The 23,930-nt window shown below is 37.2% G+C and overlaps 1 protein-coding gene across 1 annotated transcript in view; it reads left to right on the forward strand.

The window, feature by feature from the left end:
* Positions 1–4,101, forward strand: part of Mrps30 (mitochondrial ribosomal protein S30) — a 9,249-nt gene extending 5,148 nt beyond the window's left edge. The window contains exons 4-5 of the mRNA XM_008832934.2: positions 1,324–1,500; positions 3,702–4,101. Coding sequence (XP_008831156.1) covers positions 1,324–1,500; positions 3,702–4,018 — 494 coding nt within the window. The 3' untranslated portion in view covers positions 4,019–4,101. The remainder of the gene's footprint in view (positions 1–1,323; positions 1,501–3,701) is intronic.
* The last annotated feature ends 19,829 nt before the right edge of the window (positions 4,102–23,930 follow it).

Below are 23,930 nucleotides of genomic sequence, written 5' to 3' on the forward strand. Positions count from 1 at the left end.
GAAAAAAATGGAACAAAGGAAAACTCCCCCAAAGGATTTTACAATAATGAAAATGTTCAAAACCAAAATTTTATAAAAGTAACAATAGAGTATTTGGTTTTTTTTTTTTTTTTTTTTTTTTTTTTTTTTTTTTTTTTTTTGTGAAGAAAAGGTAGTTTGTGCTTTGTCAAAAGTAAAATATTTTGAACTGGCCTTAGGATGATGATGACATTTTATTGCAACATCCCGCTGGTCACAGTAGTCACCAGGAGTTCAGACACTAATGAGCCTCATGTCCTCCCACATGCACCTTGTTTTTCTTTCCCCTTTCCACCCTTATTAGTTCCTAGCTGACCCAAGGAAGACTTTAAAAAAGCTCTCTATTTGTCCTCCACACCATTTTTTTAGTCCTTTCTCAGGCACTTGGTCTTGGTGACTTGTGGGGAATTTTTTCAGAACTCCCTGAAATTCGGTGATCTGTCCTTTGTCGTTCTTTCTTTTCCCTTCCCTTCTCCTTTTTCTGCCTTTTTTCTCGTTCTCTTCCTTCCTTTTCTTCCTTTGTCCCAGGCTGACCTCAGATTCCTCTGGAGTTGTAGGTGGCCTTGTACTCTGCTGACCCCCTGCTTCAGAGTCCCCAGTGCTATGGTTCCAGGCATCTGCCAGGCATGCACCACCATACCAGGTTTCATACATGCTGGGGATCAGACCCATGGCTTCCTGCATGCTTGGCAAGCACTCTGTCAACTGAGCAACTTATTTCCTTCACTTAGAAATGTAGTATAAACTCTTTGTTTTTTAAAGTTAGAAACAGTGTACAATTATTACATTAATTATAAAGAAGGCTTTTTGTTGTGAATATATGTGCATGATATGATTATCACACGTGCCATGGTGTATATGTGGAAGGCAGAGGGTGACTGAAAACATTCTCCTTCATTCTCCTGTGGGATCCAGGAATTCAGCTCAGGTCATTAGGCTTGCACAGCAACTGCTCTTACCCTCTGAGCCCTCTCACCACTCCAAGAAAGCTTTAAAGTCATAAAGTATATACGCCAGGGGATACAAAGATAGTAACAACGCTGTTAATGATGGCTGAGGTTTAAGAAAGTTTAATTAATAGAGAAATACAAATAACTTACATGTGTTCTTTTTGTTTGTATCCCGGTGGACTTTTTGATAATGAGCACGTTGGGAAATTGCTTTCATATTACTTTGCCATAATTGATAAAAACACGTAAACTAATTTCTGTATGTATTTTGAGTTAACTAAACACATTGAAGCTCATGCCTCGGGCAGTCTGCATGTGGCTTTCACCTGAAACCAAACCGTTTCTTTTTCTTTAGGCTCAAAAACAGCAGATCCATGCTGCTATGGTCACACCCAGTTTCATCTGTTACCTGACAGTTTAAATAGGAAAAGACTTTTGAAACAAAACCGAGCTGAACAGGTAGAAGTTGTTTTTAGAGCCAACGCTATTGCAAGCCTTTTTGCTTGGACTGGAGCGCAAGCTATGTATCAAGGTGAGCTAATACTATAGTGTTTTTCATTGTGAAAGTGTCTGTGACATGTTGAGAATGGAATTATTCAGCTTGCTTTCTTTAGGTAAAAATATAGCCGGAATTTTAACATTGAAAATTTTGCACCGGCACAAAATCTGTTTATTTAAATATCCACGATTATATATTTTACATTTGAAATTTGCGAATCCTACATGAGTAATAATTTTGATCCTTTATTTTGATTACCACCTGCATAAATGTATTATTTTCTATTGGCTTTCACAAACATTTCAAAAACTGCTGAGAGTAAGTCAACTCTTTATACTTTCTCTAACTTTTTAAAGTTAGGAAATGATTTGATGTATAAAATATTTACATTCAATCATGGTTGTCACATATAATTTCTGTAAAGATAACATCCATGATTCAAATTAGAAAATTGCTTATTCAATAGATACTCAGTGCAGCACTTTTTTTTTTTACATTTTTATTTTCTTTATTATTTGTGTGTGTTTGTGTGTTATATATATATATATATGATGGCATGTGTACCGTGGCATGCATGTGGCAGTCACAGGACAGTTTTTTGTGGAGTCCATTCTCCTCTTCCACCTACATTTATGATCAAATTCAGGTCTCCAGGTTTATATGGCATACACTTTGCCCTCTGAACTATCTCACCTAAGTGCTTTTGATGTTAGATGCTGTTGGCTTTGGAGGTAGTGTTGAATATCAGACAGACCTTGCTGTGCTCAGGCTTTTATTATAGTAGAGAGTAAAAGATAACCTTATACTATTTTCAGATAGTGGAAATGCTATGGAAAAAGCACATAAAGACTATAATGATTTATGGGTGGTGGTTATAAGTGAGGTGTGCGGCAAAGTCTATTTCAGTAAAGTCCTAGGGAAAGATCACTAAAAATTGGCTTTCAAACAGAGACCTGAATGATGGCAGGTCTCTTAAAATAAGACACTTCAGTTATAGGAATGGCCAATAAAGTCTGAGGTAAGAACAGGTTATAAGCACTTAAGGAACAACATGAAGGCTGGTGAAGATGGAAGAGGAGAATGATGTCAGATGAGATGGCAGAAGCTAGAAGCTCCATCTTGTAGAACTGTATTTATTTTGCTGGGTGGAGTTTGAAACAAAATCTGGTATCTACCAAGCAAATCTCTCAATTAGCTAGACTCTTAGTGTGCTTACCCCTGTATGACTTAGAGCCTAATGTGAGGTGTTTGAATTTTATTGCAAAACCTGAAGTAGCAAAATATGAAATTGATGAATTCTGTATGAAGGCCTAGGAGGAATATTTCTAAATTTCGCTTTTCTCTTTGTATGCATACCTTGACCTTATATGCTCATTGTATTTCTGTAACAGGAATGAAGAGGGTAGGAGAGAGGGGTTAACATGAGAAAAAATGAGGGTAACTGTTAAAGTGTTATAATGACACCATTTATTTATGACACATAAAGTGCTGTTTTATAATGCAATTAATTTTGTATTTTTGCACTGCCACTCATTAGGTTTCTTCATTAAGGATAATATAAAAAATATGTGTGGAAAAGAAAAATTGATGCTTGGCCTTGGTAGTATTTAGAAATAGGAAGGCCAATCAGTCCAGAGCAACAACAATACAACAACAACAAAACAACCCCAGAAAACTTGACTAGAAAAGGCATGAAAGCATCCTGGAGCCCTATGACATAAGGCACCCTAGGTCGGAGGACAATAGCTCTTAAAACCAGTTTTGAAATATGCAAAAAATGACATGCGATTATTTTAAAGACATGATTTTGAAAACCACAAAAGACAGGTATTTTTATCTGGAGGATGTGCTTGTGTGTGCATTTGATGAAATAAGTGGTCATAGTGATTACTGGATGTTAAATGGTGTTGGTGTGGAGAATTTTAAGCATATTTGAAGTCAAACTACTTCCAGATGCAGGAGGTATTTGCATACACAGAGCTTACTGTCTTCTAAACTGAACTAAGTTCAAGTTAAAAGCTAATGAAGGTTGAAGTTATAGAAAAAGTTGAGTCACCAGTTTAGGGTTAATAGAAAGGATGAGTCAACTGTTAATACGGAAAAAATAGGGAAACTTTGAGATCATCAGGAAGTTTGTTAGGTCAAGTTTGTAGGAGGTCTTTACTACCTCCAGTGTGTTTTCTTTGTTTTGATAAAATAGTGTTTGTAAATCTCAACATTACTTTCTTCTGCAGGATTCTGGAGTGAAGCAGATGTTACCCGACCTTTTGTCTCCCAGGGTGTGATCACAGATGGAAAATATTTCTCTTTTTTCTGCTACCAGTTAAATACTTTGGCACTGACTGTACAAGCTGATCAAAATAACCCCCGTAAAAATATATGTTGGGGGATACATAGTAAGCCTCTTTATGAGACAGTGGAGGATAATGATGTGAAAGGCTTTAATGACGATGTTCTCCTGCAGATGGTTCACTTTCTTCTGAATAAACCAAAAGAAGACAAGTCACAGCTGCTGGAAAGCCAGGAGAAAACATGTGACTCAGGACTTTGAGGGTATTTACATTTCAGTGGAGGAACAATAAAAAGAATTTTAAAGATTCTGTAACTGTCAGTTATTAAACACACTTATTTTTGTAGTGCATATTTCTTACGTTAACCTGTAATTAGGCCTCATTCTATTCAGATTCTTTACTGAAGGATTTAATTTTAGATATATGTTGATTTAAAAAGTTTGTTTAGAGCTGCAAAGATGGCTCAGAAACTACATGGTAGAAGGCAAGATGGCCTCTGACCTCCACCCATGTCCCCCCATTATGTAAATGCAAAATGAAAAAAATTTGTTTACATATTGCTAACTAATAAGAGTATTGGACTATATATTTAGTGCCTTGGTATTTTACATCATTGGACAATAATTGAAATACTTGGATATGTAGGTGTTTTATTCGATTTTATTCTTTGAAGAAAACAGCTTTAGAGCATTATTCAAACCTTGACTGCTGTTTTGCACAGATTAAAGTACGGCCTTTAATAAAATTTTCACTTTTGGCTTAATAAGGACTGAAAATTTAAGAAGTACTAATAGGATAGATTAATGGTGGAGTCTTTGTGAAGCCCAGCTTGTGCTTAATGGTGATGTCTAAGTGCTACTCCTTGAAGAACAGCCAGGCTGCCAGCTTTGGTCATGTGCTTCATTTGCTGATCCACTAAGCATCTAGAGTCGGTACGCTCTGAGTACATGTTGACTGGGCTTGAATTAAAGTAATCTTTCCGCCTTGAAATTGGTCTGTTCTTATTTACATTTTACATCAACAGATTTAGGATTTTTCTTTATGTAGCTCACACTTATTTTTTTCTGTAATTATAAATTTTTCCCTTCCAATTCTTTTTATAACTTAAATAGCTATTTATTATTACATAATTATTTGTAAAGGGCTAATTATCTAATTAAATTGAAGGGTTCTCCAGTTGATTGTTGGAGGATGTAGTATATGTGAGTCTAGGGTTCCTCTAGAGATGGCTGCCAGCATAGGGAGATGTTCACTTCCATGTGAACAATTCCTCTTTTCTTCTGAGGATCACCACATAATTGCATAGCTTAAACATCTGTGTAAGCATTACACCTTTCATGGCATTCATTCGATGAGCACAGTCCTGGTCCTCCTATCATGTTGAACACGCACATTCCCTTACCTTTCTTCAGATAATGCCATACAGCACGATTTTATTTTATGCGTAATTTCTCTTTATCCAGTGTCCCTAGATTGCATCAAATTGCATGGATTTAAATGCAAATCAGAGAGTTTAATTTCTGTTTATCTAAACTGTAAGTATCACCATTGTAACCGAAATGATCTGAGTTATTAAGATTATCCATAATTTTCCAATTTTAATCTTAAACAATTTTCTTGCCAGGTGTAGGGATATATGCCTATAATCCTACCACTTTGGAGGAGAAGGCAGGAGGATTAGGAATTCACAGTTATCCTGAGCTACATGAGACACTGTCTGAATCAGTTTTCCTGGACAAACTAATGAGTCATTAGCATGTCAATTTCAACTCCATCAAACAAGTTCATTATATAATTTATTTGTAAAAAGTATTTATATTTCCTATTCAAGAAAATTCACATTTCATCAGGCATATATTTAAATTGATTCCAAGTAGTTAGTTACAGGAAACAGAACTCAGATACTAAAGTACTTAGATTTTTTTTTTTTTCTTAAGATATTTTTAAAGTACTTCAGTACTCTGATCTGAATGCTTATTTTCCTCCACAAATTCATTGTGTTGAAATTCCAACCTCCAAGGCAGTGAGCCTTTTAAAATCTGGGGCCTTTAGAACATATTTGCAAGGACGCTCGGTGCTCAAAATTGGAGTTAATGTCCCTTGTAAAATAGGTGCAGGGAGTTAATAGTTCATCCATTCCACCATGTGAAAACAGCAAAAAAAGCACTGTCCATTGATGCACAACCCTCACCACACAATGCATCTGTTGGAGCCTTGATCTTGGAAGTGCTGGTATCTAGGGATGTATTTCTGTTTATAAGCTACCTCAGTTATGGTATGTTGTACCCCGAATGGGACTAGTAATGATGGCTAATGGTTTTGGTACTAAATTCTATGCTATGTTGCATAATCCTTGAATTAAAAGGTAATGTTAATTTACACAAAAGCACTGGGTATATCTTAATTCATTACTATTTATAGGAATGTTAGAATTGTAGCTTTGGGTAGAGGAAGGAAAAAAAATTGAACTAGGCACAAGGAAAATAAATGGGAAAAAATTGCCACAGAGACCATCAAGTGTATGTATGTGTATGTGTGTATGTGTATATATGTATATTTACAAATTTATAATAGTAACCAATATTTGATTGGACAGATTGACTTTCTTAATCTGAAAGGGCGTCTTCATTGTCAAAGTTGTAAAATTTTCTAAAACAACATTAGCAGTGAAAAAAACAAAAAGCCAACAAAAAAGGAATAAAATATTCCACAAAGCCTGAGAAATGACATGATGTTTCAAGTGTTTGATTACTGTTGAATAGTAAGCAGTGTTAGACTACAATTTGGCAACAGCTACTGCCTAAGTAAGCTCAGCTTTGTATTAAATATAGCTGTGTGACTCCAGCTTTAGACTGCTATCATAATTGGCCTGTTCTGAATATTTCTGTAAGCTATTCTCTTCAGTATGACTGGATCTGCATTTCTTAATTTCCTTTCTATTCTCCCTGAGGGAAAAATTCTGAGTTTTCTTTCTTTCTTCATCATTCTACAGAATTCTGCTTTTCACTTTGTAAAATAAAATTGTAGATAAAATCTGACATTCAAAATTTGCTTTGGAAACCTGTAGTAAGTGGCGCCAAAAGATATTTAGTGTGTTAGTTGTGTTTGGACTTTTAATTTTCTTTTAGAGTGCTTTGGTTTTATTTCTCTCTGCCACAGGAATATTCTCTCTCTCTCTCTCTCTCTCTCTCTCTCTCTCTCTCTCTCTCTCTCCCTACCCCCCCGCCCCTCCCTTCCTCCTTCTCTCTTTCCCATTCTCCCTCCCTCCATCTCTCTGTGTTGTTCCAGAGATTGAACTCCATTTGTCAGACTTGGTGGCAAGTGCCTTTGCCAGCAGAGCTACCTCACCATCTTCTGGTGCTTTATTTTTAACACTTGGTAATGAAATGCCATTGGATTAAGAATGCAAGTAATGTTTTCTAGAAATGAATCAAACTGATGGGAAATCCAAATTGATAAATGGAAGTGGAATCTCATGCTCTTCCTAATATTTTGTATTTGGGGCCAAATTAATGAGACTTTGTTCCAGTCCTTGGTGACAAGTGAACTGAATGAGCCAAAACTTATTAATAAAAGACAAAAGAGGGCCTGGAGAGATTGCTCAGCAGTTAAGAGCACTGACTGCTCTTGCAGACACCTCTGTTCAATTCCCAGCACCCACTTGGCAGCTAACAACCATCCTAACTCTGATTCCATGGAATCTAATGCCCTCTTTTGACTTCTACAGGCATTGTACAACATGGGTGCATTTATGTACATGCAAGCAATACAGTTATACACAAAATTAAATATAGAAAAGAGAAAAATGCTTTATTTTACAGTAAATAAATGATTATAAAGTTGCATAATAGTTTATACGTATTCCTTCAGAATATGATGTACTAATGTGTGTGTGTGTGTGTGTGTGTGTGTGATGAGACTTTTTTTCTAACAAAGGCCTTAGCCATACTATATAGATTTATGATATAACAATATACACCCCAAATAGTTAATTTCTAGCTTTGAATTACTTTAGGAAAACTTATTTGAGGTTTAGTCTCTGGGAAATGCTTCTTTTGGTGTTTAGTTATGTAAGACTTGGCTTTTATTTGCAAACCAACAGTATAGGACAAGGAGCTTCTGAAGTCTTCGAAGAAGTTTATTATAAATTCTAATAAAGAATGTAGGCAGGAAAAGTAAGGGGATTATAAAACATCCAAATTCCCAGACTTTTTTTTTTTAAGTGGGAGGATCTGACAACTCCAGGTATATTACTTGCACGTCAGCACAAGCAGCTGCTAGGAATTCCCTCCTCTGTTTTTTGTCGCTGGGCCATACTTCACTCTGTCACAATGCCTGCCCCCCTTCTTTATAACGTGGCCAACATCACTGGGTCTACCTTACTAATTTCTGTGAAATCTTTTGTTCCTGAGACATTGAGTTTGTGAACCCCAAAGCCCAGATTGATTGCTGTTGGGACCTTGTATTACATACAGATAGCAAGGCTCAACCTTTACAATTATGTTTTGGGTTTCAGAGTCTGTTTTTTACCAATATACAGTACAATAATCATAAATTCAGAGGGATTCAAGTGAAAGTTTTGCTTTAAACTTCTCTATTTGCCAGGAATTTGTTGACTTGAGGGCTTTAGTAGCTTCCTGAATATCTGTTGGTTGGAGACATCCTACTGTTCTTTCTGTGGACCTCTCTTAAGACACTTTATGTGATGGCATCTTGCAAGAGAAAATCTATACAGAGTCTGCTAGCAAGACCTTTGGTTAAAAACAAATGGATTATGTAATGATATGACTGGTTGGGGGTATTCATTTGATGAACATCCTAGATGTTTCTGGAAAAGATAAACATAAATGAAGAGAGTAACTGGAGAATAAGGATACACATGTCTAGAATTAAAGTTTTCATAAACTTTAACACTGCCGATTCTTATGCCAGAAACAATAGAAACAGTGTGCACAGAGGCAATGATGTATTAAGTGAATGTAGGAAGTTAAAAATTAGGAGACAATTTCTAATGGAAAGAAATGGAAGATTAAACTGTATTCTGGATTGCTGTTGGCTGTGTTCACTTGTGTGTACCAAGTCTATAGTTTATACTTTGCTGCCCAGTAGGGTTTTTTTCCAATATTGATTAATAGCATACCTGTGGTTATTAAGTGATCCTTCTATAAATTACTAAGTACTGCACATGATACATTAATTTCTTTTGCAAAGGATTTTGAGGGATTATACATTTTTTTCTGAGAAATGTAAAGTTTACCTAATAAAATGTGGCTAGTTTTCAATTGATATTGCTAATGCAGGCTGATGTTCATAAATGTATTTGAATTGGCATTGGTGCAATATCCTCTTCACCCCTTTTCTTACAGTGTTTTGACTGAAATACAGAGCACCTTGACTGCTCTGATGAGACCAATTACATGTTTAAGTCTTAAGCCCACTGATAAACTTTGTTAGGTCATTGGCTGCCATACTGAGTTATCCAATTATGTTACAATCTGGCTGTAATTAGATGTCCTCTTCCCCCATATGAGCCCCATACCATCCCTTCACTGCAGGCACACCTAGTTATGACCTGTCTCAGAGTGCACTGTGAAGATCTCAACAGCACTCATATGCATGCATATTCTGATGAATATGTTGGACTAATTAACCTAGTATCAAACCTGTCTTTGTTCAGAATGATTATAATGGAAAACATCTCTTTAATATTCACAGGATTTCTTTAGAATAAACCATTAATATATCTGAAAGAAGAGTTTCAAGCAGCAATAGACAGGATTCTACTCAGTTTGAAAAACCACACTATGCAGTCTTCCATAACCTAAGCCCTTAAAATTACTGTTTCTTTTAAATAAATATAATGTTCTGATCGGTTGCACCTTAGTTTAAAGATGCTCTCCAGATGGACTCTTGTTGAATGAGATCCAGAACTTTCCACATCATTTGAAGACATGCACAGGAAGGTGGGGAGGAAAAGAAAACATGGCAAATACATTTCTTAGTGCCAGGTATGAACGTTAACATTCAAGCAGCCAACATTTAGCATTCCCTTTTGTTTAGAACTCGGTGAGAATGTTCAGTCACTTCTCAGGGACCTCCCAGGGGACATAGATATAGAAGTATTTATTTACAGCTCTTTATAACTCTAATCATGTTTGTACACTTGTTTCAAATGACAAATAAATTTTATCCACTTCAGGGTAAAAGAAAAAATGGATGGTTTATTTTACAAAATCAGATTTTTATGTAGACTTGATTTGTAGTTTTCATTATAACCTTTAGCTCATAGGCCCTGTTGCTATGGAACCATGCATGTTAGCAACTGAAGACAAGTGGTAAGTAATTTCTAGCCATTTAGCGTTACATAAATCTATCCATAGATTTTGTTGATGTTTTCTAGTTTTCATATCATATTACAGATAAAGGTTTTTAACTTCAGCTTCCATAATCACTTTCCCCAATTATAAATTTTTTGTATTGTATAAACAGTGATTTGAGGGGTAATTTGTAGGAGGGTGAATATTAAGATTGTCACGTTATTATGTACTAAAGTATCCCATAAACAGGGAGATGCCATAAGTTTATTCTTATTTATAAGAGGAAACAGAATTTAAATTCTTTTTAATTACAACAAAATCCAAGTATAATAATTATATAAGATTTGTTAATGTGGGTGTGAGTGTGTTAAATGTGAGGCTAGTTTAGAAGCACTCACATAATTCTGATTTTAACATATTTGTAAGATTTCCATATCTTACCACCTCGGTGTGATTCATAAGTAGAAAATAAAGGATCCTTGTATTTTGAAAGTTCTAAAAGATAAAAATGTCTGTACAGTTTTTTTCTGGCAAGGTATAATTTATTGTAACCTTTGGAACCTAGACTCTCAGATGTCACTTGAAAGAACATACTGCGAAAACTGTATCAGTTTAATTTTGTTTTATAATCCATATGACAGGTGAACCTAAAAATCAAGATAGAATTCTTTCTTTTGTCATTAACTACCCAAGTGATGATTTTAGAGCAATGTATTTTTCTTGAACTCAGTTTCTTTTATAAGTTCGGAGAATTGAATAAGAACATCTTCAAATTTCCTCTTAAGATGAGTTATTCTAAGCCTCACATTGCTGATGTAATGTACTGTTAACATTTTCTAGTTTCTTTTTCGGAACTCTAAATGCCAAAATCATAATGTTCTTAAGAGCTAAAGTGTTGTGGGTTCTTCTTCCTCTTTTGCTTAATTTCCTTAGCTGTGATAGTCTTGTTCCATACTTTCTCCCCTGTAACCATATCCCCTGAGATAACATCATAAACATGGGCAGTAGAAGAAAATCTAATGGTTGTCCAACGACACTCACTCAGTCCTGCAGCAAGCTCCAAACCTTCCCCAACTGTTACCACTTGTGACTGCTGCTCTCTTTTTGAACTGTACTGCTTATTAGACAGTATTTATCTGTGGTTACATCCTTTCTCTCTTTGCTTTCCCCATTGGTTTTTCGATGTCTTTCACAATTACTTTTGGGGAATCTTCATTTGTTTTCGTTGTGTTCATGGACATTTTCAAAGCACCTTCCATTGTTTTATAGTTACATTTTTCCCATTAAATGTTTTATGCTGATATTTTTCCTGAGAATTTGGAAAGCTAAAGTTTAAAATACTGCATTGGTCACATTTCTCAGTTTGCCTGGTCTCAAGTTTGTGCTTCTATGTGCATCTTTTTTTCTAGAATTTGTTAGTTTTGCTGTGTTAATCATTCCCTCCCCACTGATGAGAACTGGGCCTTTGCATAGCTGCTGCTTTAATTATTTTCTCTGCAGAGACACTAATAGTTGCTGATTCACGACTATATTTCAAGCTCTTCACCACAGGCAGTCATGCCGTTTAGTAGTTCTAACAACTTTACAAAGGAAGTTATTGTCTCTATTTGATGTTTTCCTTCTCAAATGGAATGTTCTTTGTGTTAATAAAGACTGTCAATTTTCATATAATGCTTATCAGTACACTATATACACCAGCAACAGGTAGCCACTATGATAAAATTAATTTTAAAATGAGGGGTTTCTGATTTTTCAACTTTTTTTTTTTTTTTTTTTTTTTTAGGCTCCCATGTAGCCCAGGCTGACCTCAAACTTGTTATGTAGCTAAGGGTGACCTTGAACGATCCACCTGCCTCTGCCTCCCAAGTGCTGGGATCAATGCCACCATGCCCAGCTTTGACACATTTTTTTTTGAGAAAATCGAAGTTTATGCTTTTGTTTTAATATAGCTTTATGAATTTGCTATTTGTTTATGTGAATACAGGTTTCATTATAACTATAAAATTAATTTGCTATTTGATGAGCTCCCAGGGATATTAAGTAGTTTATAGAGCAGGATGCCTCACCTCCCTTTGGAGATTGGAGAGTTTGGCATAAAGTTTAACTTATCTATATGAAAGAAATTTATTATTCTCATTGCCTAACTTCAAATCAGATTTGGATCAGTTGATTTATTTTACACAATTAAGTCAAACTTCCGTCTATGTAGAAAATTGAATCATTTTTATTCTATATGTTAGATATGAGTTTGAACATTACTAAAAGTTTTGATGAACAATATTTTCCCAAGCTAATGGTTTTTAATTTTTTTAATTTGAATTTTATGTGTATGAACCTTTTGCCTGCATGTACCTAAATGCACTGTGCATTCAGTGCCCACAGAGACCAGAAGAGGGCATTGGATCCACTGGAGCTGGAGTTACAAAAGGTTGTTAATTGCCATGTGGGTGCTGGGAACTGAACCTGGGTCTTCTGCAAGAACAGCCAGTGCTCTTAACCCCTGAACCTTCTCTCTAGACCCCAAACTATTGGCTTTTAAGCCATGTAAAAATATCTGTGATAAATATCACAAGATACATGTGGCACATTATTTCTGTCACTCTTGCTGAGAATGAAATACCATATATGCCCATAGTATTTCTCCTAACTGAATCCTTCCACTTCCCTGTCATGAAATGCTTCCTGAGTCACGTTTTCCCCCTGCGTTTTCGGAGCTATGCAGCTTCCTTTCTGGAGTCTGGCTTGTTCTTGGAAAGCTGGGCTCCCTTGCCTCCTTACTCCACTTTCATTTGTCATCACACCACCTGTTTGGTCATTCTTTGTCATCCTCTCTTGGATTCTCCTTTCACAGCTCTTTGGTGTTTCATTCTGATCTAGCGCTTTCCTTTTTTCAAAGAGCACCACACCTATCATCATCTCTTGTCAAGACAATGTGAGTTGTAATAAATATACTGAACACTCTTTATATTAACTACAGTAGAAAGAAATAATTTATCAATATTTTAATCCAAAAGACTAGGTAGTGTAATGGCCTCCAATGGAGTCCCCCAAATTGTAACAGCCAAAGTAACTTCATTTTGTATAAAGCAGCCACTTTAAACTTCAAAAGCTAGAAAAACAGCCAGCTTCAAGTTAAGCGCCTGAACTTAGTTGCTTCCCCTTAGAAGAGTGCTTTCTTTGGAGTAGCTGACCTTGGTCACCTCCCGTACCCTGCTGCTGTGCTTCTTGCCTGGCCAAGAAGCCTAAATAACAATAGTAATCAGAAATTACCTTACTGTCAAGGTATCTGTACTAAGAGAAGGACTAACACAGGCTTGTTCTGACTTCTGTAGTTTGCTTATCTGTTGACTTGGGCCATCTTGACCATACTCAGGACCACCTGGCATTTCTCATGTGTGATGAAATTCCTATGGTATTTGTGTTTTTTACCTTCATAAGTTAGTTTCACCCTCCCCTGTAAACCTCGGGTCCTGAATCTGACTTAGGGACCACGGAGGGCTATAAATTTGACCAATAAAAATTTGAATTGGGTATGGTGGTCTTTTTCCCAGTGCTTTCGAGCTCCATAAGAGTAGTCACTGCATACATCAGCAGGACTTCATATGAGAACAATATACTCTTATTCCTTTGAGTTGATACACAGAAGTAAGTCATTAAGTATTTGATTTTAGTTGGATGTGGTGGTGTTCGCCTTTTAATCCCAGCACTTGGGAGGCACAGGCAGATCTCTGTAAGTTCATGGCCAGCCTGGTCTACATGGTGAGTTCCAGGCCAGCCAGGGTCTCAGGGAGACCCTGTCTCAAAAAGACAAAATAATAATAATAATAATAATAATAATTGATTTTATGTTGTAAGAATTCTTGAGAGCTAATTTCTATTTGAGTCTCAAGGTTTGTGTTAACTGGAAAATTACTTTATGGAAGTAACTATCATGCCAGAATAACTTCTGGTAGCCTAATCTTGATTTCATTTTTAAATACTTTTTACTACAGATACACTGTTTCTAACTATAGTTAGTAAAAGGGCAGTGTTCCATACGTTTATCAGAATTCACATTTTCTAGTGTCTCCTTGACATCCTAGGTAAATGGTTTTGTGACTAGTAATACACAACATTTTTAGTGCTGTCAGACATTTTGTAGAATCACATAGATTTTATGGGGAAGTGGTTATATTTTTAGTAAAGGAATTGTTTCCTCTGGGAAGAAGTATTGAACCCGAATGCATTAAAACCTGACAACAAATGGAAGTCGTTTATTCTATCTGTCATCTGTCCTATATTTATAGTCTAAGTATTCCCTGAGGACGGAGTCCAGAGCTGGGTTTGGGGAAGCCATTTTTGATATTCTGGTAATTTTTCCTGTATCAGTTATTTGTAATATATCACTTCTGCATATGATTTTATTTTAATATTTAGTATGATTATTTTAATAATCTAGAGATATGAAGTAATAAAGTATTAATTAAAGCTTGTTAAATGTAGTCATGTATAAGTCTTCAATATTAAAGCTGGATATTCTGAAAATGATAAAATGTTTGCAATAGAAGGGGCATTGGATTTGAGGGAAAGTAAGAAAGTATTTCAGTGGGAACTGACTTCTGTGGAAAGTTGCAGTAAGTATTCACCTTAAACAATGTGGCAGTATGAAAACTTAAATATAATTGGAACTTACAAAGGCCTATTGAAGGAATATTTTTTCTGTTGCACAACTTCTGAGGTCCCAGCTGGGAAGAATCAAATATTGAAAGTAACTTTACATGTAGAGCCTAAGAGCCTGGAGCCATTTTCACTCATAAGGATGCAGCCGATGCTGGTTGTTGGCCATTATCTTTTAAATTTTTTTCACTTTATTTATCTATTTATTTATTTATTTATTTATTTTTGTGTGTGTGTGTTACACTTGCATATATGTAAGTGCACCTGTGTTGTGCAGTGCCCATGGAGGACAGAAGAGGGTGTCAGATCCCTTGGGAACTGGAGTCAGGGATGGTTGTGAGCTGCTGTGTGGGTGCTGGTCTTCTGCAAGAACAGCCATTACTCTTAACCACTGAGCCATCTCTCCAGTCCCCTCGATCATGATCATTATAAGAGTAATTTGTCTTAGAACATACATGAGCCTCTTCACGGTACCTGGGCTTCCCACAGGATGGCAGTGCTCAGGCAGTTGAATTTTTTCATGAATCCTCTGCACTCCAAAACCAAGTACCTTTACACAACTAATGAAGGCTATGAGATTTTTTTCTGATAGCATTGCAAGTGTCAAAGCATTCCTTCCACCATATCAGTTAGGGAAAGCAGTTCTAAGTATACCAAGATTCAAGAGGGTGTAGGTCCCACTTCCTCATGTAAAAAATATCCAAACATTTTGTATTCACAGTCTGAAAGACAACACAACCAGAAAACAAAAGGGAAATGGTGATGAGTAACTGTCCTGTTTTCTCAGAAGGCACCTGTTTCTAATTAAGCTACGCCTGCCCCAAAGATTCCTCTGAGGTTCTTGTTACTGTTTTTGGAGCCCTCTTCCCTACCACTGATTTACAAGGACAATATGAATCCCTCTTATCAGCCACATCACAGGACCTCATCTTATGGAGGGAGTAGAAGAAACCTGAGAGTTTTCTGAAAGCTTAGTGGGCTGCCCTAAGGTACCAGTCTGCTTACAAAATTGTATATTAAACTATTCAGTTACGTGAAAATTTCAGATGTATGATATTCTTTAGGGTTTTGAACACTATAATTTCAATAATTGCCTTTCTTAATTGAATATGATGTCTTTCGTGAGTACTGCTTGTGCTTATATTTCCTAAAAAAAGTTTAGTGGTACTTAACTTCATGGTTCCTGACACATCTTGTGTACTCTCAGATTCATGAGGAAGGAGTTTTTGAAGAGTTCTATTGAGGTACTTTTCTTTCGCTTCCTTACCATGGTATAGACTCTATAGTGTTTCTAAGCAAATTTTCTTTGTATTCAAGTACTCGAATTTGTATTCACTCAATATCCTCTGTTATACAGAATGCAGAGGTTTTTAGTGAGAAGCAGCTGGCCCACGAACTATTCCATCACACGCTCCATCAATCTATGTAAAAGAGATCAGTATCTCCCCTATCTGTAGCTCACTCTTGGCTCTGAGAAACCCTGCAGAGAAGAAATAACTGTGGGGGAGCCTGAAGACCTGAATTCCATTCCTGCCTTTACCATTACTACTTTGATGTCCTTCTTAGTCATTGGCTTTATGTTCCTTGTTCAGTTCACTTGCTTTTTTAAAAAACTTTATTTCCTCTGTTAAGTAGTTCTTGTTTTTTAACAAATAACTTACATTTATAAAGTATTTGATTTATTAATTTTTAGGTGTATGAATGCTTTGCCTGCATGTAGATAGGTACACCATCTCTCCAACCCCAATAAATTCCATTTTAAGAGATGGTCAATTCTTGCCTACAAATTGTCTATGTATTCCTAATGAACATCTGGGTTATATCTATTTTTACGTACCTCGTAAATTTTATTCCCCCCAAAATGCTTGGGGTGATCACTGCTGAAAGAAATACTAACAGCAGAATAATTTTGTGGCTTGAAATCTAAATCTACATGAAAACATAGCTGCTTATTTCAGACCTCACCTTCCACAGTTAATCCACAAGGACTCAGTGTGCCAGGCTCTGAGAAGGAAACTTAAGGGAGAAAACCAGTCAATCTCTTTCTCTTTTCCTCTCTTCTTCTCCCTGCCATCTTTATTCAGTGAGTGCAGGAGATCAAATTCAAGTTGACGCACATGCTAGTTATGATGGCAAATTACAACTTTATTTTTGTCATTTGGAAATTAAGCATGACATAAGGAGATGTGATTGGTTGTCCAGCTGGTAGAAGTGGATTTGTGATGGTTAATCTTGGTTCTGCACTTGACTGGATCTGGAATTAACTAAGAGTTGAGCCTCTAGGGGGGTATGTGGGAGCATTTCCTGGATGGATTAACCAAGGTGGAGGGGAGACCTTCCCCAAGACTGAACAGCACCTTCCTGTAGCCTTTAAGATCTAAGGACAACGAAGCAAAAAGCTATTGATTTTTGCCTGCCCACCTTTACCCCTTGTGAGTGAATCTGTCCTATCACTGCTGTTGCTGCTGCTGCCATCCTCTGAAATTGAAGCACATCTTTAGCATTCCAACACAGACTGAAGACCAGTAGCTCTCCAGGAATCCTCTGGGCCTTCAGTTCAAGATTGGGATTGCTGAGACATTTTGTACTGAGTATCTATGAGGTTCTCAGCATGTTCAGCTGTTTTGGGGCTACCTAGCCTATATAGTATAAGCCAGTCTAAGAAATCTCTTTAAATATATGTTAATTTTATTTATCTTGTTCCTCCAGAGAACCTAATATACTAATAAATGTTTTACCACTGAACTACGTCCCTAGACTTGGTATTTTGAGGCATGGCCTCACCACATGTTTGGACTGTCCTTGAACTTACTGTGGTGCCCAGGCTGGCCTCAAACTCATCACCAAGAGGCATGTGACACCCTCCCTGCTTAGAGAAACTAATATTCGTGTAACAAATATGGCCTGGCTCCCCTTTGGAAATGCCAAACTTCCATAGCTGGTAAATTTATAAGTGAATCAGAAAAGAACCTCTCCCCATGTGCTTGATCAGCCTGTGAGAGGATTGCTACACAGTTAATGTCTAAAATTAAATCTGAGTACTGTGCATTGGAATGAAATAGTCACAATGAGTGAATGAAATAGTCTCACAATGAGTACACTGAATGGTGGCAGAAATTAAGGGAACTTTCTTAACAGCATTTTTAGTGGAACAAAATGTTTTATGAGCAGGTGTAGGAACAAAACTAGACAACATAAACCAACAGAGGCAAAAACTCTCTCAATTAAGAATATTCAGTGTGACTTGTTGACTCACAGAAGAGATAAGGTCTCATTTCTAGTTTTAGAAAGTATGTAATGGAGAGGATCCAGAACTCAAATGTGGGGAGGCGTGGCTTTTAACAGTGCATCTTGGCCAACAGTGAAGAACCTCTCCCCATGTACTTGTTAGCCTGTGGGAGGATTGCTGCACACTAAAGAGCCCTATCTCTAGAGGCGACAACACTGGGATAAAGCCAATTGCTTGTTTCTGTAGTTGAGAGAGTGAGGAGGAAACATGATGAGGAGAGGGCCAGATAGCACTGTACAGAGAAATAACCAAAATGGGCCCTGGATATAAAAGGCAGAAAACCCCAGAACTGAAGAAGAACCAGACAGTTAACTTTGCTATAACCATCACCTCCATTACTGACTGTCTCTGAAGAGGAAGCACAGGTACCATGAGATGACTTAGGACAACAGCAAGGGGACAATTCCAGTGTTCCAAGATCCCTTATTGAATGCCGCAGTACACACAGCACTGAGCTGAGTATAAAGGATCTGGGTGCAGGAAACCACTAGAATGTGAAATGGACTGAAAAGTAGGAATGTAGAGCCTTATTAACATTTTCATGATCACAATATTCTTGCATTATATATCGACTTAGAGAATTTCTCTATACGAACACTATTCTGTCCTTTCTCTTCCTGTTCCCTTAGTCCTACTTTCCTTCTATTCACTTTTCCATTCCTTTCTTTTTCTGTCTACCTTATCAAACAATTGAATATGCATAACACACATACATACGTGTATAGATGAAAATTGCAATATTGGGGCAGTAGACACCAAATAAAAATGAGTATGTATCTAAGTTGCTGAGTCCAAAATCCTATCAGAAGCATCTGCCTGTTCAAGTAGTAGAGGCCAGGGGTGTGAATAAAGTATTTAAAACTGTAGCAGATTGGCCCTTGGTTGTATCTACATTATCTTTTCCACGTTGTGCCATTCTGAATGTCAACACTTGGAGACAGAACCGAACAGGTCACCACTAATGCCATGTACAAGAGGAACAGTAGACGAATGCAGCATTAACATCCCTCATTTGCAAAGCTGGACATCATCTATACGTTAATTTCAATGACCAGCTCATTAAAAAATTCTGAAAGCTGTAGAGATTACAGAGGACCTGGGTTCGATTCCTAGCGCTCACATGGTAGCTACCAACCATCCATAATCCCTGTTCCAGGGGATCTGACACCTTTTCTGACCTCCATGTGCATTGCACAACATGGGTGCACTCACGTCCATACAGGCAATACACTCATAAAATAAAAATTAAAAAAAAACAAAAATTCTACCAGCTTTCTAAGTTAATAGGTTACATAATTTCAGTTGATATCTATGAACCCAAAAGTAAAAATTGGAATATTCTGTCGATGGGTATAGGGATAGTTTTGAAGTTAGTTGTGCAAGCACTGAATGTTTCCAATCAGTTCATCAGAAACTTTATGGAGATTATCACAGCAATAGTTACTTTCTACACTACAAGTTAATGAAGCCAGTAGTTGAGATCGCCTAAGATTCTTCATGATTAATCAAATAATTTCTCAGCTGAATTGTTACTGACATAAAACAATGCTAGTAACCAGTTCAACTTTTAGCAGAGTAAGTTTAGTGGCATTCAGCTTCAAAGAAAAGGAAATAAGTAAAATATCTCAATCCTGGGTTTCTTGATCAATCAAAATAGAGCAAAGATTCAGCTTCTAAAAAGAACACACTATTGTTATCTTTATGGTCTCCTGAATGAATGCTACAGTGAAAAGTTTGTAGTTAATCAGCTCCAGTCAAATGTGGAAAGTTACTCAAATTTGACATATCAAAATCCTGTGTTCTTTTCCAAAACTAGTACTATTACTCTTCTAAATGGCCACAGTATTAAATCAATTCCTAGTGACTGTTATACCCATAGATTAGTGGATTTCTCAACTCTCATCTGAGAAGCATTTTTCAGTAAGTAACAATTAGTACAGAAACTTACAACAGGTCAATGTGCAGAGAATAAGAGACTGGAGTGCTCAGTCCTAAATGGGACATTTATATCACAGCCCTACATTCCAAGGCTGAGGGATAGTTGTGGAAGAAGGGGGCAGAAAGATCTACAAACTAGTAGTGGATGGCTTCAGTGAAACAGTGTTTCCTGGGCATTTTATAGTCAGTGTATACATGAATTCACAGCAGCTGTAACTGCTTGCACAAGATCTACACAATATCACACCAGCAAAGTTCCAGCATGGAAGGGGGAGGGGGTCCCAACCCAGCTGAGGCACTATTGACAATTGATGACTGCTGAGGGAAGGCCTCAGTTTTCTGGTTTTCTTTAGAGATGCAGTCTCTAAAATGTTTCTCTTGCTCCAGCAGGTGGCCCTACACCCATGCACATACAGGCAACAACAAGAAGTCAGTGAGTTGTGAAAAAGAACACAGGAAGATGGGAGGAAAAAGATTGTAGGAGGAATTGAAGGGGAGGAAATGGGGTAGATTTGATCAAAACACATACACTTGTATGAAACTCTCACACACACACAACAACAACAACAACAACAAAAACAACAGAAGAAAGTCACTGCATTAAATAATACAGGACAGAGAAACTGTGGTCCAGAGGGGACCAAGGCTGCATCTTAAGCTGGAAGCTCAACTTAGTAATGTCTAGTAGTCTCCTATATGGTACTGGTTTTGGAAGGACTTAGATGGCTCCTCCCCTCCAGCCCTGCAGTGTGGCTGCCTGCAGTGTATATGTCTCTCTGGAACTAGTTCCACTACCCATATGCAGCTCTTAACAATTATCTCACAGCTCTGGCATTTCCAACATCTTGGGGTCTCTATAAAAACCCCATCTTCGTTTTCACAGCCTCATGCAAAGGTTTCTTCTGAATGTCTAGGGACTCCCTTGCCACACATTGCCTATCCTCAGAGGCTCTCTGAAACTATGGAGGAAGAATCCATAACTTCCTTACTCTTGCATCTTTCATGCCTCTGAAATCCGTACCACATGGATGACACTGCCAAATCAATTATCACTTTGGGATGGATCCTTGCTCCCTTGAATCACATTTGCAGCAGCTTAATTTTTTAATTAATTATTTACTTTTAGGTAATGTTCTGCTTGCATGCATGTAAATGCACCCATGTCCATACTTTGGTCAATGTTTACTGAGGCCAGAAGAGGGCACTGGAACTGGAATTATGGACAGTTGTTAGCTGCCACGTGGGTGCTGGGAACCTAACCCAGGTCTTCTACAAGAGCATCCCATGCTCTTAACTGCTAGACCATCTTCCCCAACCACTGCAGCTGTTTTATGTTAAAGCAATTACTTTCTAGGATCAAGCAAGAACCCTTAGGCTTTCTTTGGAAGCTTAGCTGGTTGGAGTTTTACTATTAGGGAACCCTGCTTATTACAATATACAACAGGCTTCTTTTTATTGGTGCTAATCTCTTTAATAATTACAGCCTCTCTTTCAGCAGAGGCCTTGCCTGTAACATAAAACTCTCTAGAGTACTTTTTCTTTCAAAACTGTATATTTTTTATTTCTTTTTGTCCTACTTTTTTTCTTTGTAGACCCACATAAGGTTAAGCAGTAATAAGCTGGGCATGGTGTTCCATATCTTTAATCCCAGCACTTGGGAGGCAGAAACAGACAGATCTCTGTGAGTTCAAGGCCAGCCTCATCTACATAGGGAATTCCAGGTCAGCTGGGGCTACAGGGATACCTTGTCTCAAAAAAAGACAAAAAACAACAACAAAAAAAGAGTAAGCAGTAATAACCATTCCACAGACCATAGACTATGTTGTCTAGAAAATTTGTCCACTAAAGAAATTACTCTATTACTTTAAAAAATATATTATACTTTTTATTGTGTGTATGAGTGTATTACCTGCATGTGTGTAAGGGCACCCATGTCATTCAATGCCTGTGAAGTTGGACCCAGGTCACCTGCAGGAGCAGCCAGTGCTCTTAACCACTGAGTCATCTCTGCAGCCCCACCCACTTTTATTTTAGGTTTATATAAATTCTCAGGACATGGTCGGAAAGCAGCCAGATTCTTTGTTAAAATATCACATGAATGGTGTCTAGCCTTTGCTTCCATCTGAAACCTCTTGTCAGCCAGGTCTCTATCTCCCACATAACTCTCAGCAGTACTATCCTCCAGATTTCTACTACATAGGTCCATTAGGTCCATTATGTTCTGCTTTACAAGATTCAATCACTTTTCTAGTCAAAAGTTCCAAAGACTTCCACATTCTTCCCCAAACCAACATGGTCAGGTTCTTCAGAGCAATACTACAATCCTTGATACCAACTTTTGTATTAGTTACTTTTCTTTTGCTGTGGTGAAATACTATGACCAGAGCAACTTAATGAAGAAAGCTTATTTTGGCTATGATTCCAGAGAGGTGGGGGGGAGGGAGGAATGGGGGAGAGGGAAGGGGAGGGGGAGAGGCAGAGGAATGAATATAATGGCAGGGGTGGCATGTGCCAGGAAGCCAGAGTAGGAAGCTGAGAGATCATGTCTTCAAATCCACACACAGAAAGTGGAGAAAGCACAGTAGAAGTGGGGCAAGATACAAGTTCTTGAAGCCACTTCCAGTGATGTACTTCCTTTAACAGGTCTTCATTTCCTAAAAGTTCCGTAACCTCTCCATACAACACCACCATCTGGGGACCAAGTGTTCAAATACATAATTCTGTGGGGGACATTTCTCATTCAAAAACACAGGATGTTTGAAAATACCGACATGATGAGCTTACAAGAGACAGCATTCATTCCTTTATATCCAAGTTTATTATCAGCTACAAATAAATAGAAATAAAACAATCAAGTATTTTAGATGCTTATGGATTTGGAGACTCTTACATCAGCTTGTTTATTTCTAAATCTGCTCTTTTCTCATTTATATGAAGCAAACAAAATTAAAATGTAAACATAAAATACAATACTGTTATTTTTACCACAACTCATTTAAGCATAATGAATCTCAATTATAAAATCGCCTAAATAGCCATTCTTTCATCAAAGTAATTTAAAGCCGATTTTCTTCAAGGAACTATAATTGATACTTTTAACATTAGACATAAAATATGAATTAAAATGTTAAGAAAATGAATATTTTAGTCATTGTAAATTAAGCATGTATCTGTATAAGATGAAAATTCATAAACCTCAAAGAAGGCCATAAAATTTTCCAGTCTAGAAATGAAATCCTTTAGCAATTCATGAACCTTTTGTTGTCAAAGAGGACTGCATCTTATTTTGAGGCACTGTATTTTCTGTGACATGTGCCACAGATCTCCCTTCATGTGCCTCGTTTAGCTGAAATATAAATGATTAGTGTTGATGAAAATGGCTTACTTAACATTTAATGTTAATAAGACTGCTTCGCATTTTTCAGATCTTTTGACAGAGGGAATAAAAGTTTGTAAATTGCTGTTTTTAACAAACTTCACTGACTGGATTTAGAGGCAAACCAAATAGATGTGGTAGCTTTGGTAAAATATGGCAAACATTTCTTCTATCAGCCAAGCACTTCAGAGGTCATATGTACCCAAAGAACTGTCAAACACTTTATTCAGTTTGATGTTGACCCTGAGCACCAAACCCTTGCGTTTATATAGTCCAGGTAGAGCTTGAGCTGCAAGCCTCTACACTCACTTCCAGAGTTCTGGTATTACAGGCACATGTCACGATACCTGGATACTTCATTTCTTCCTCCCCATATGGAGTAAATCACTACATCTTGCAGACACATAAAGATATTTTCTAACCCCTAATCACTTCCTCCCTTAACAGTATTGTTATTTCAGTGCCCATTACCTACCATCTGACAATTCCAAGGTTTTCCAGGGTTTCCCTTCCTATCTGACTGTACTCTAGTATACCTTCCCAACACAATCCAAGGATCTTTCTGGCATGTAAATCTGCTACTCTAGTGGGATCTA

This window comes from Nannospalax galili, unplaced genomic scaffold (assembly GCF_000622305.1).
Source record: "Nannospalax galili isolate Female #2095 unplaced genomic scaffold, S.galili_v1.0 scaffold235, whole genome shotgun sequence".
NCBI lineage: Eukaryota > Metazoa > Chordata > Mammalia > Rodentia > Spalacidae > Nannospalax > Nannospalax galili.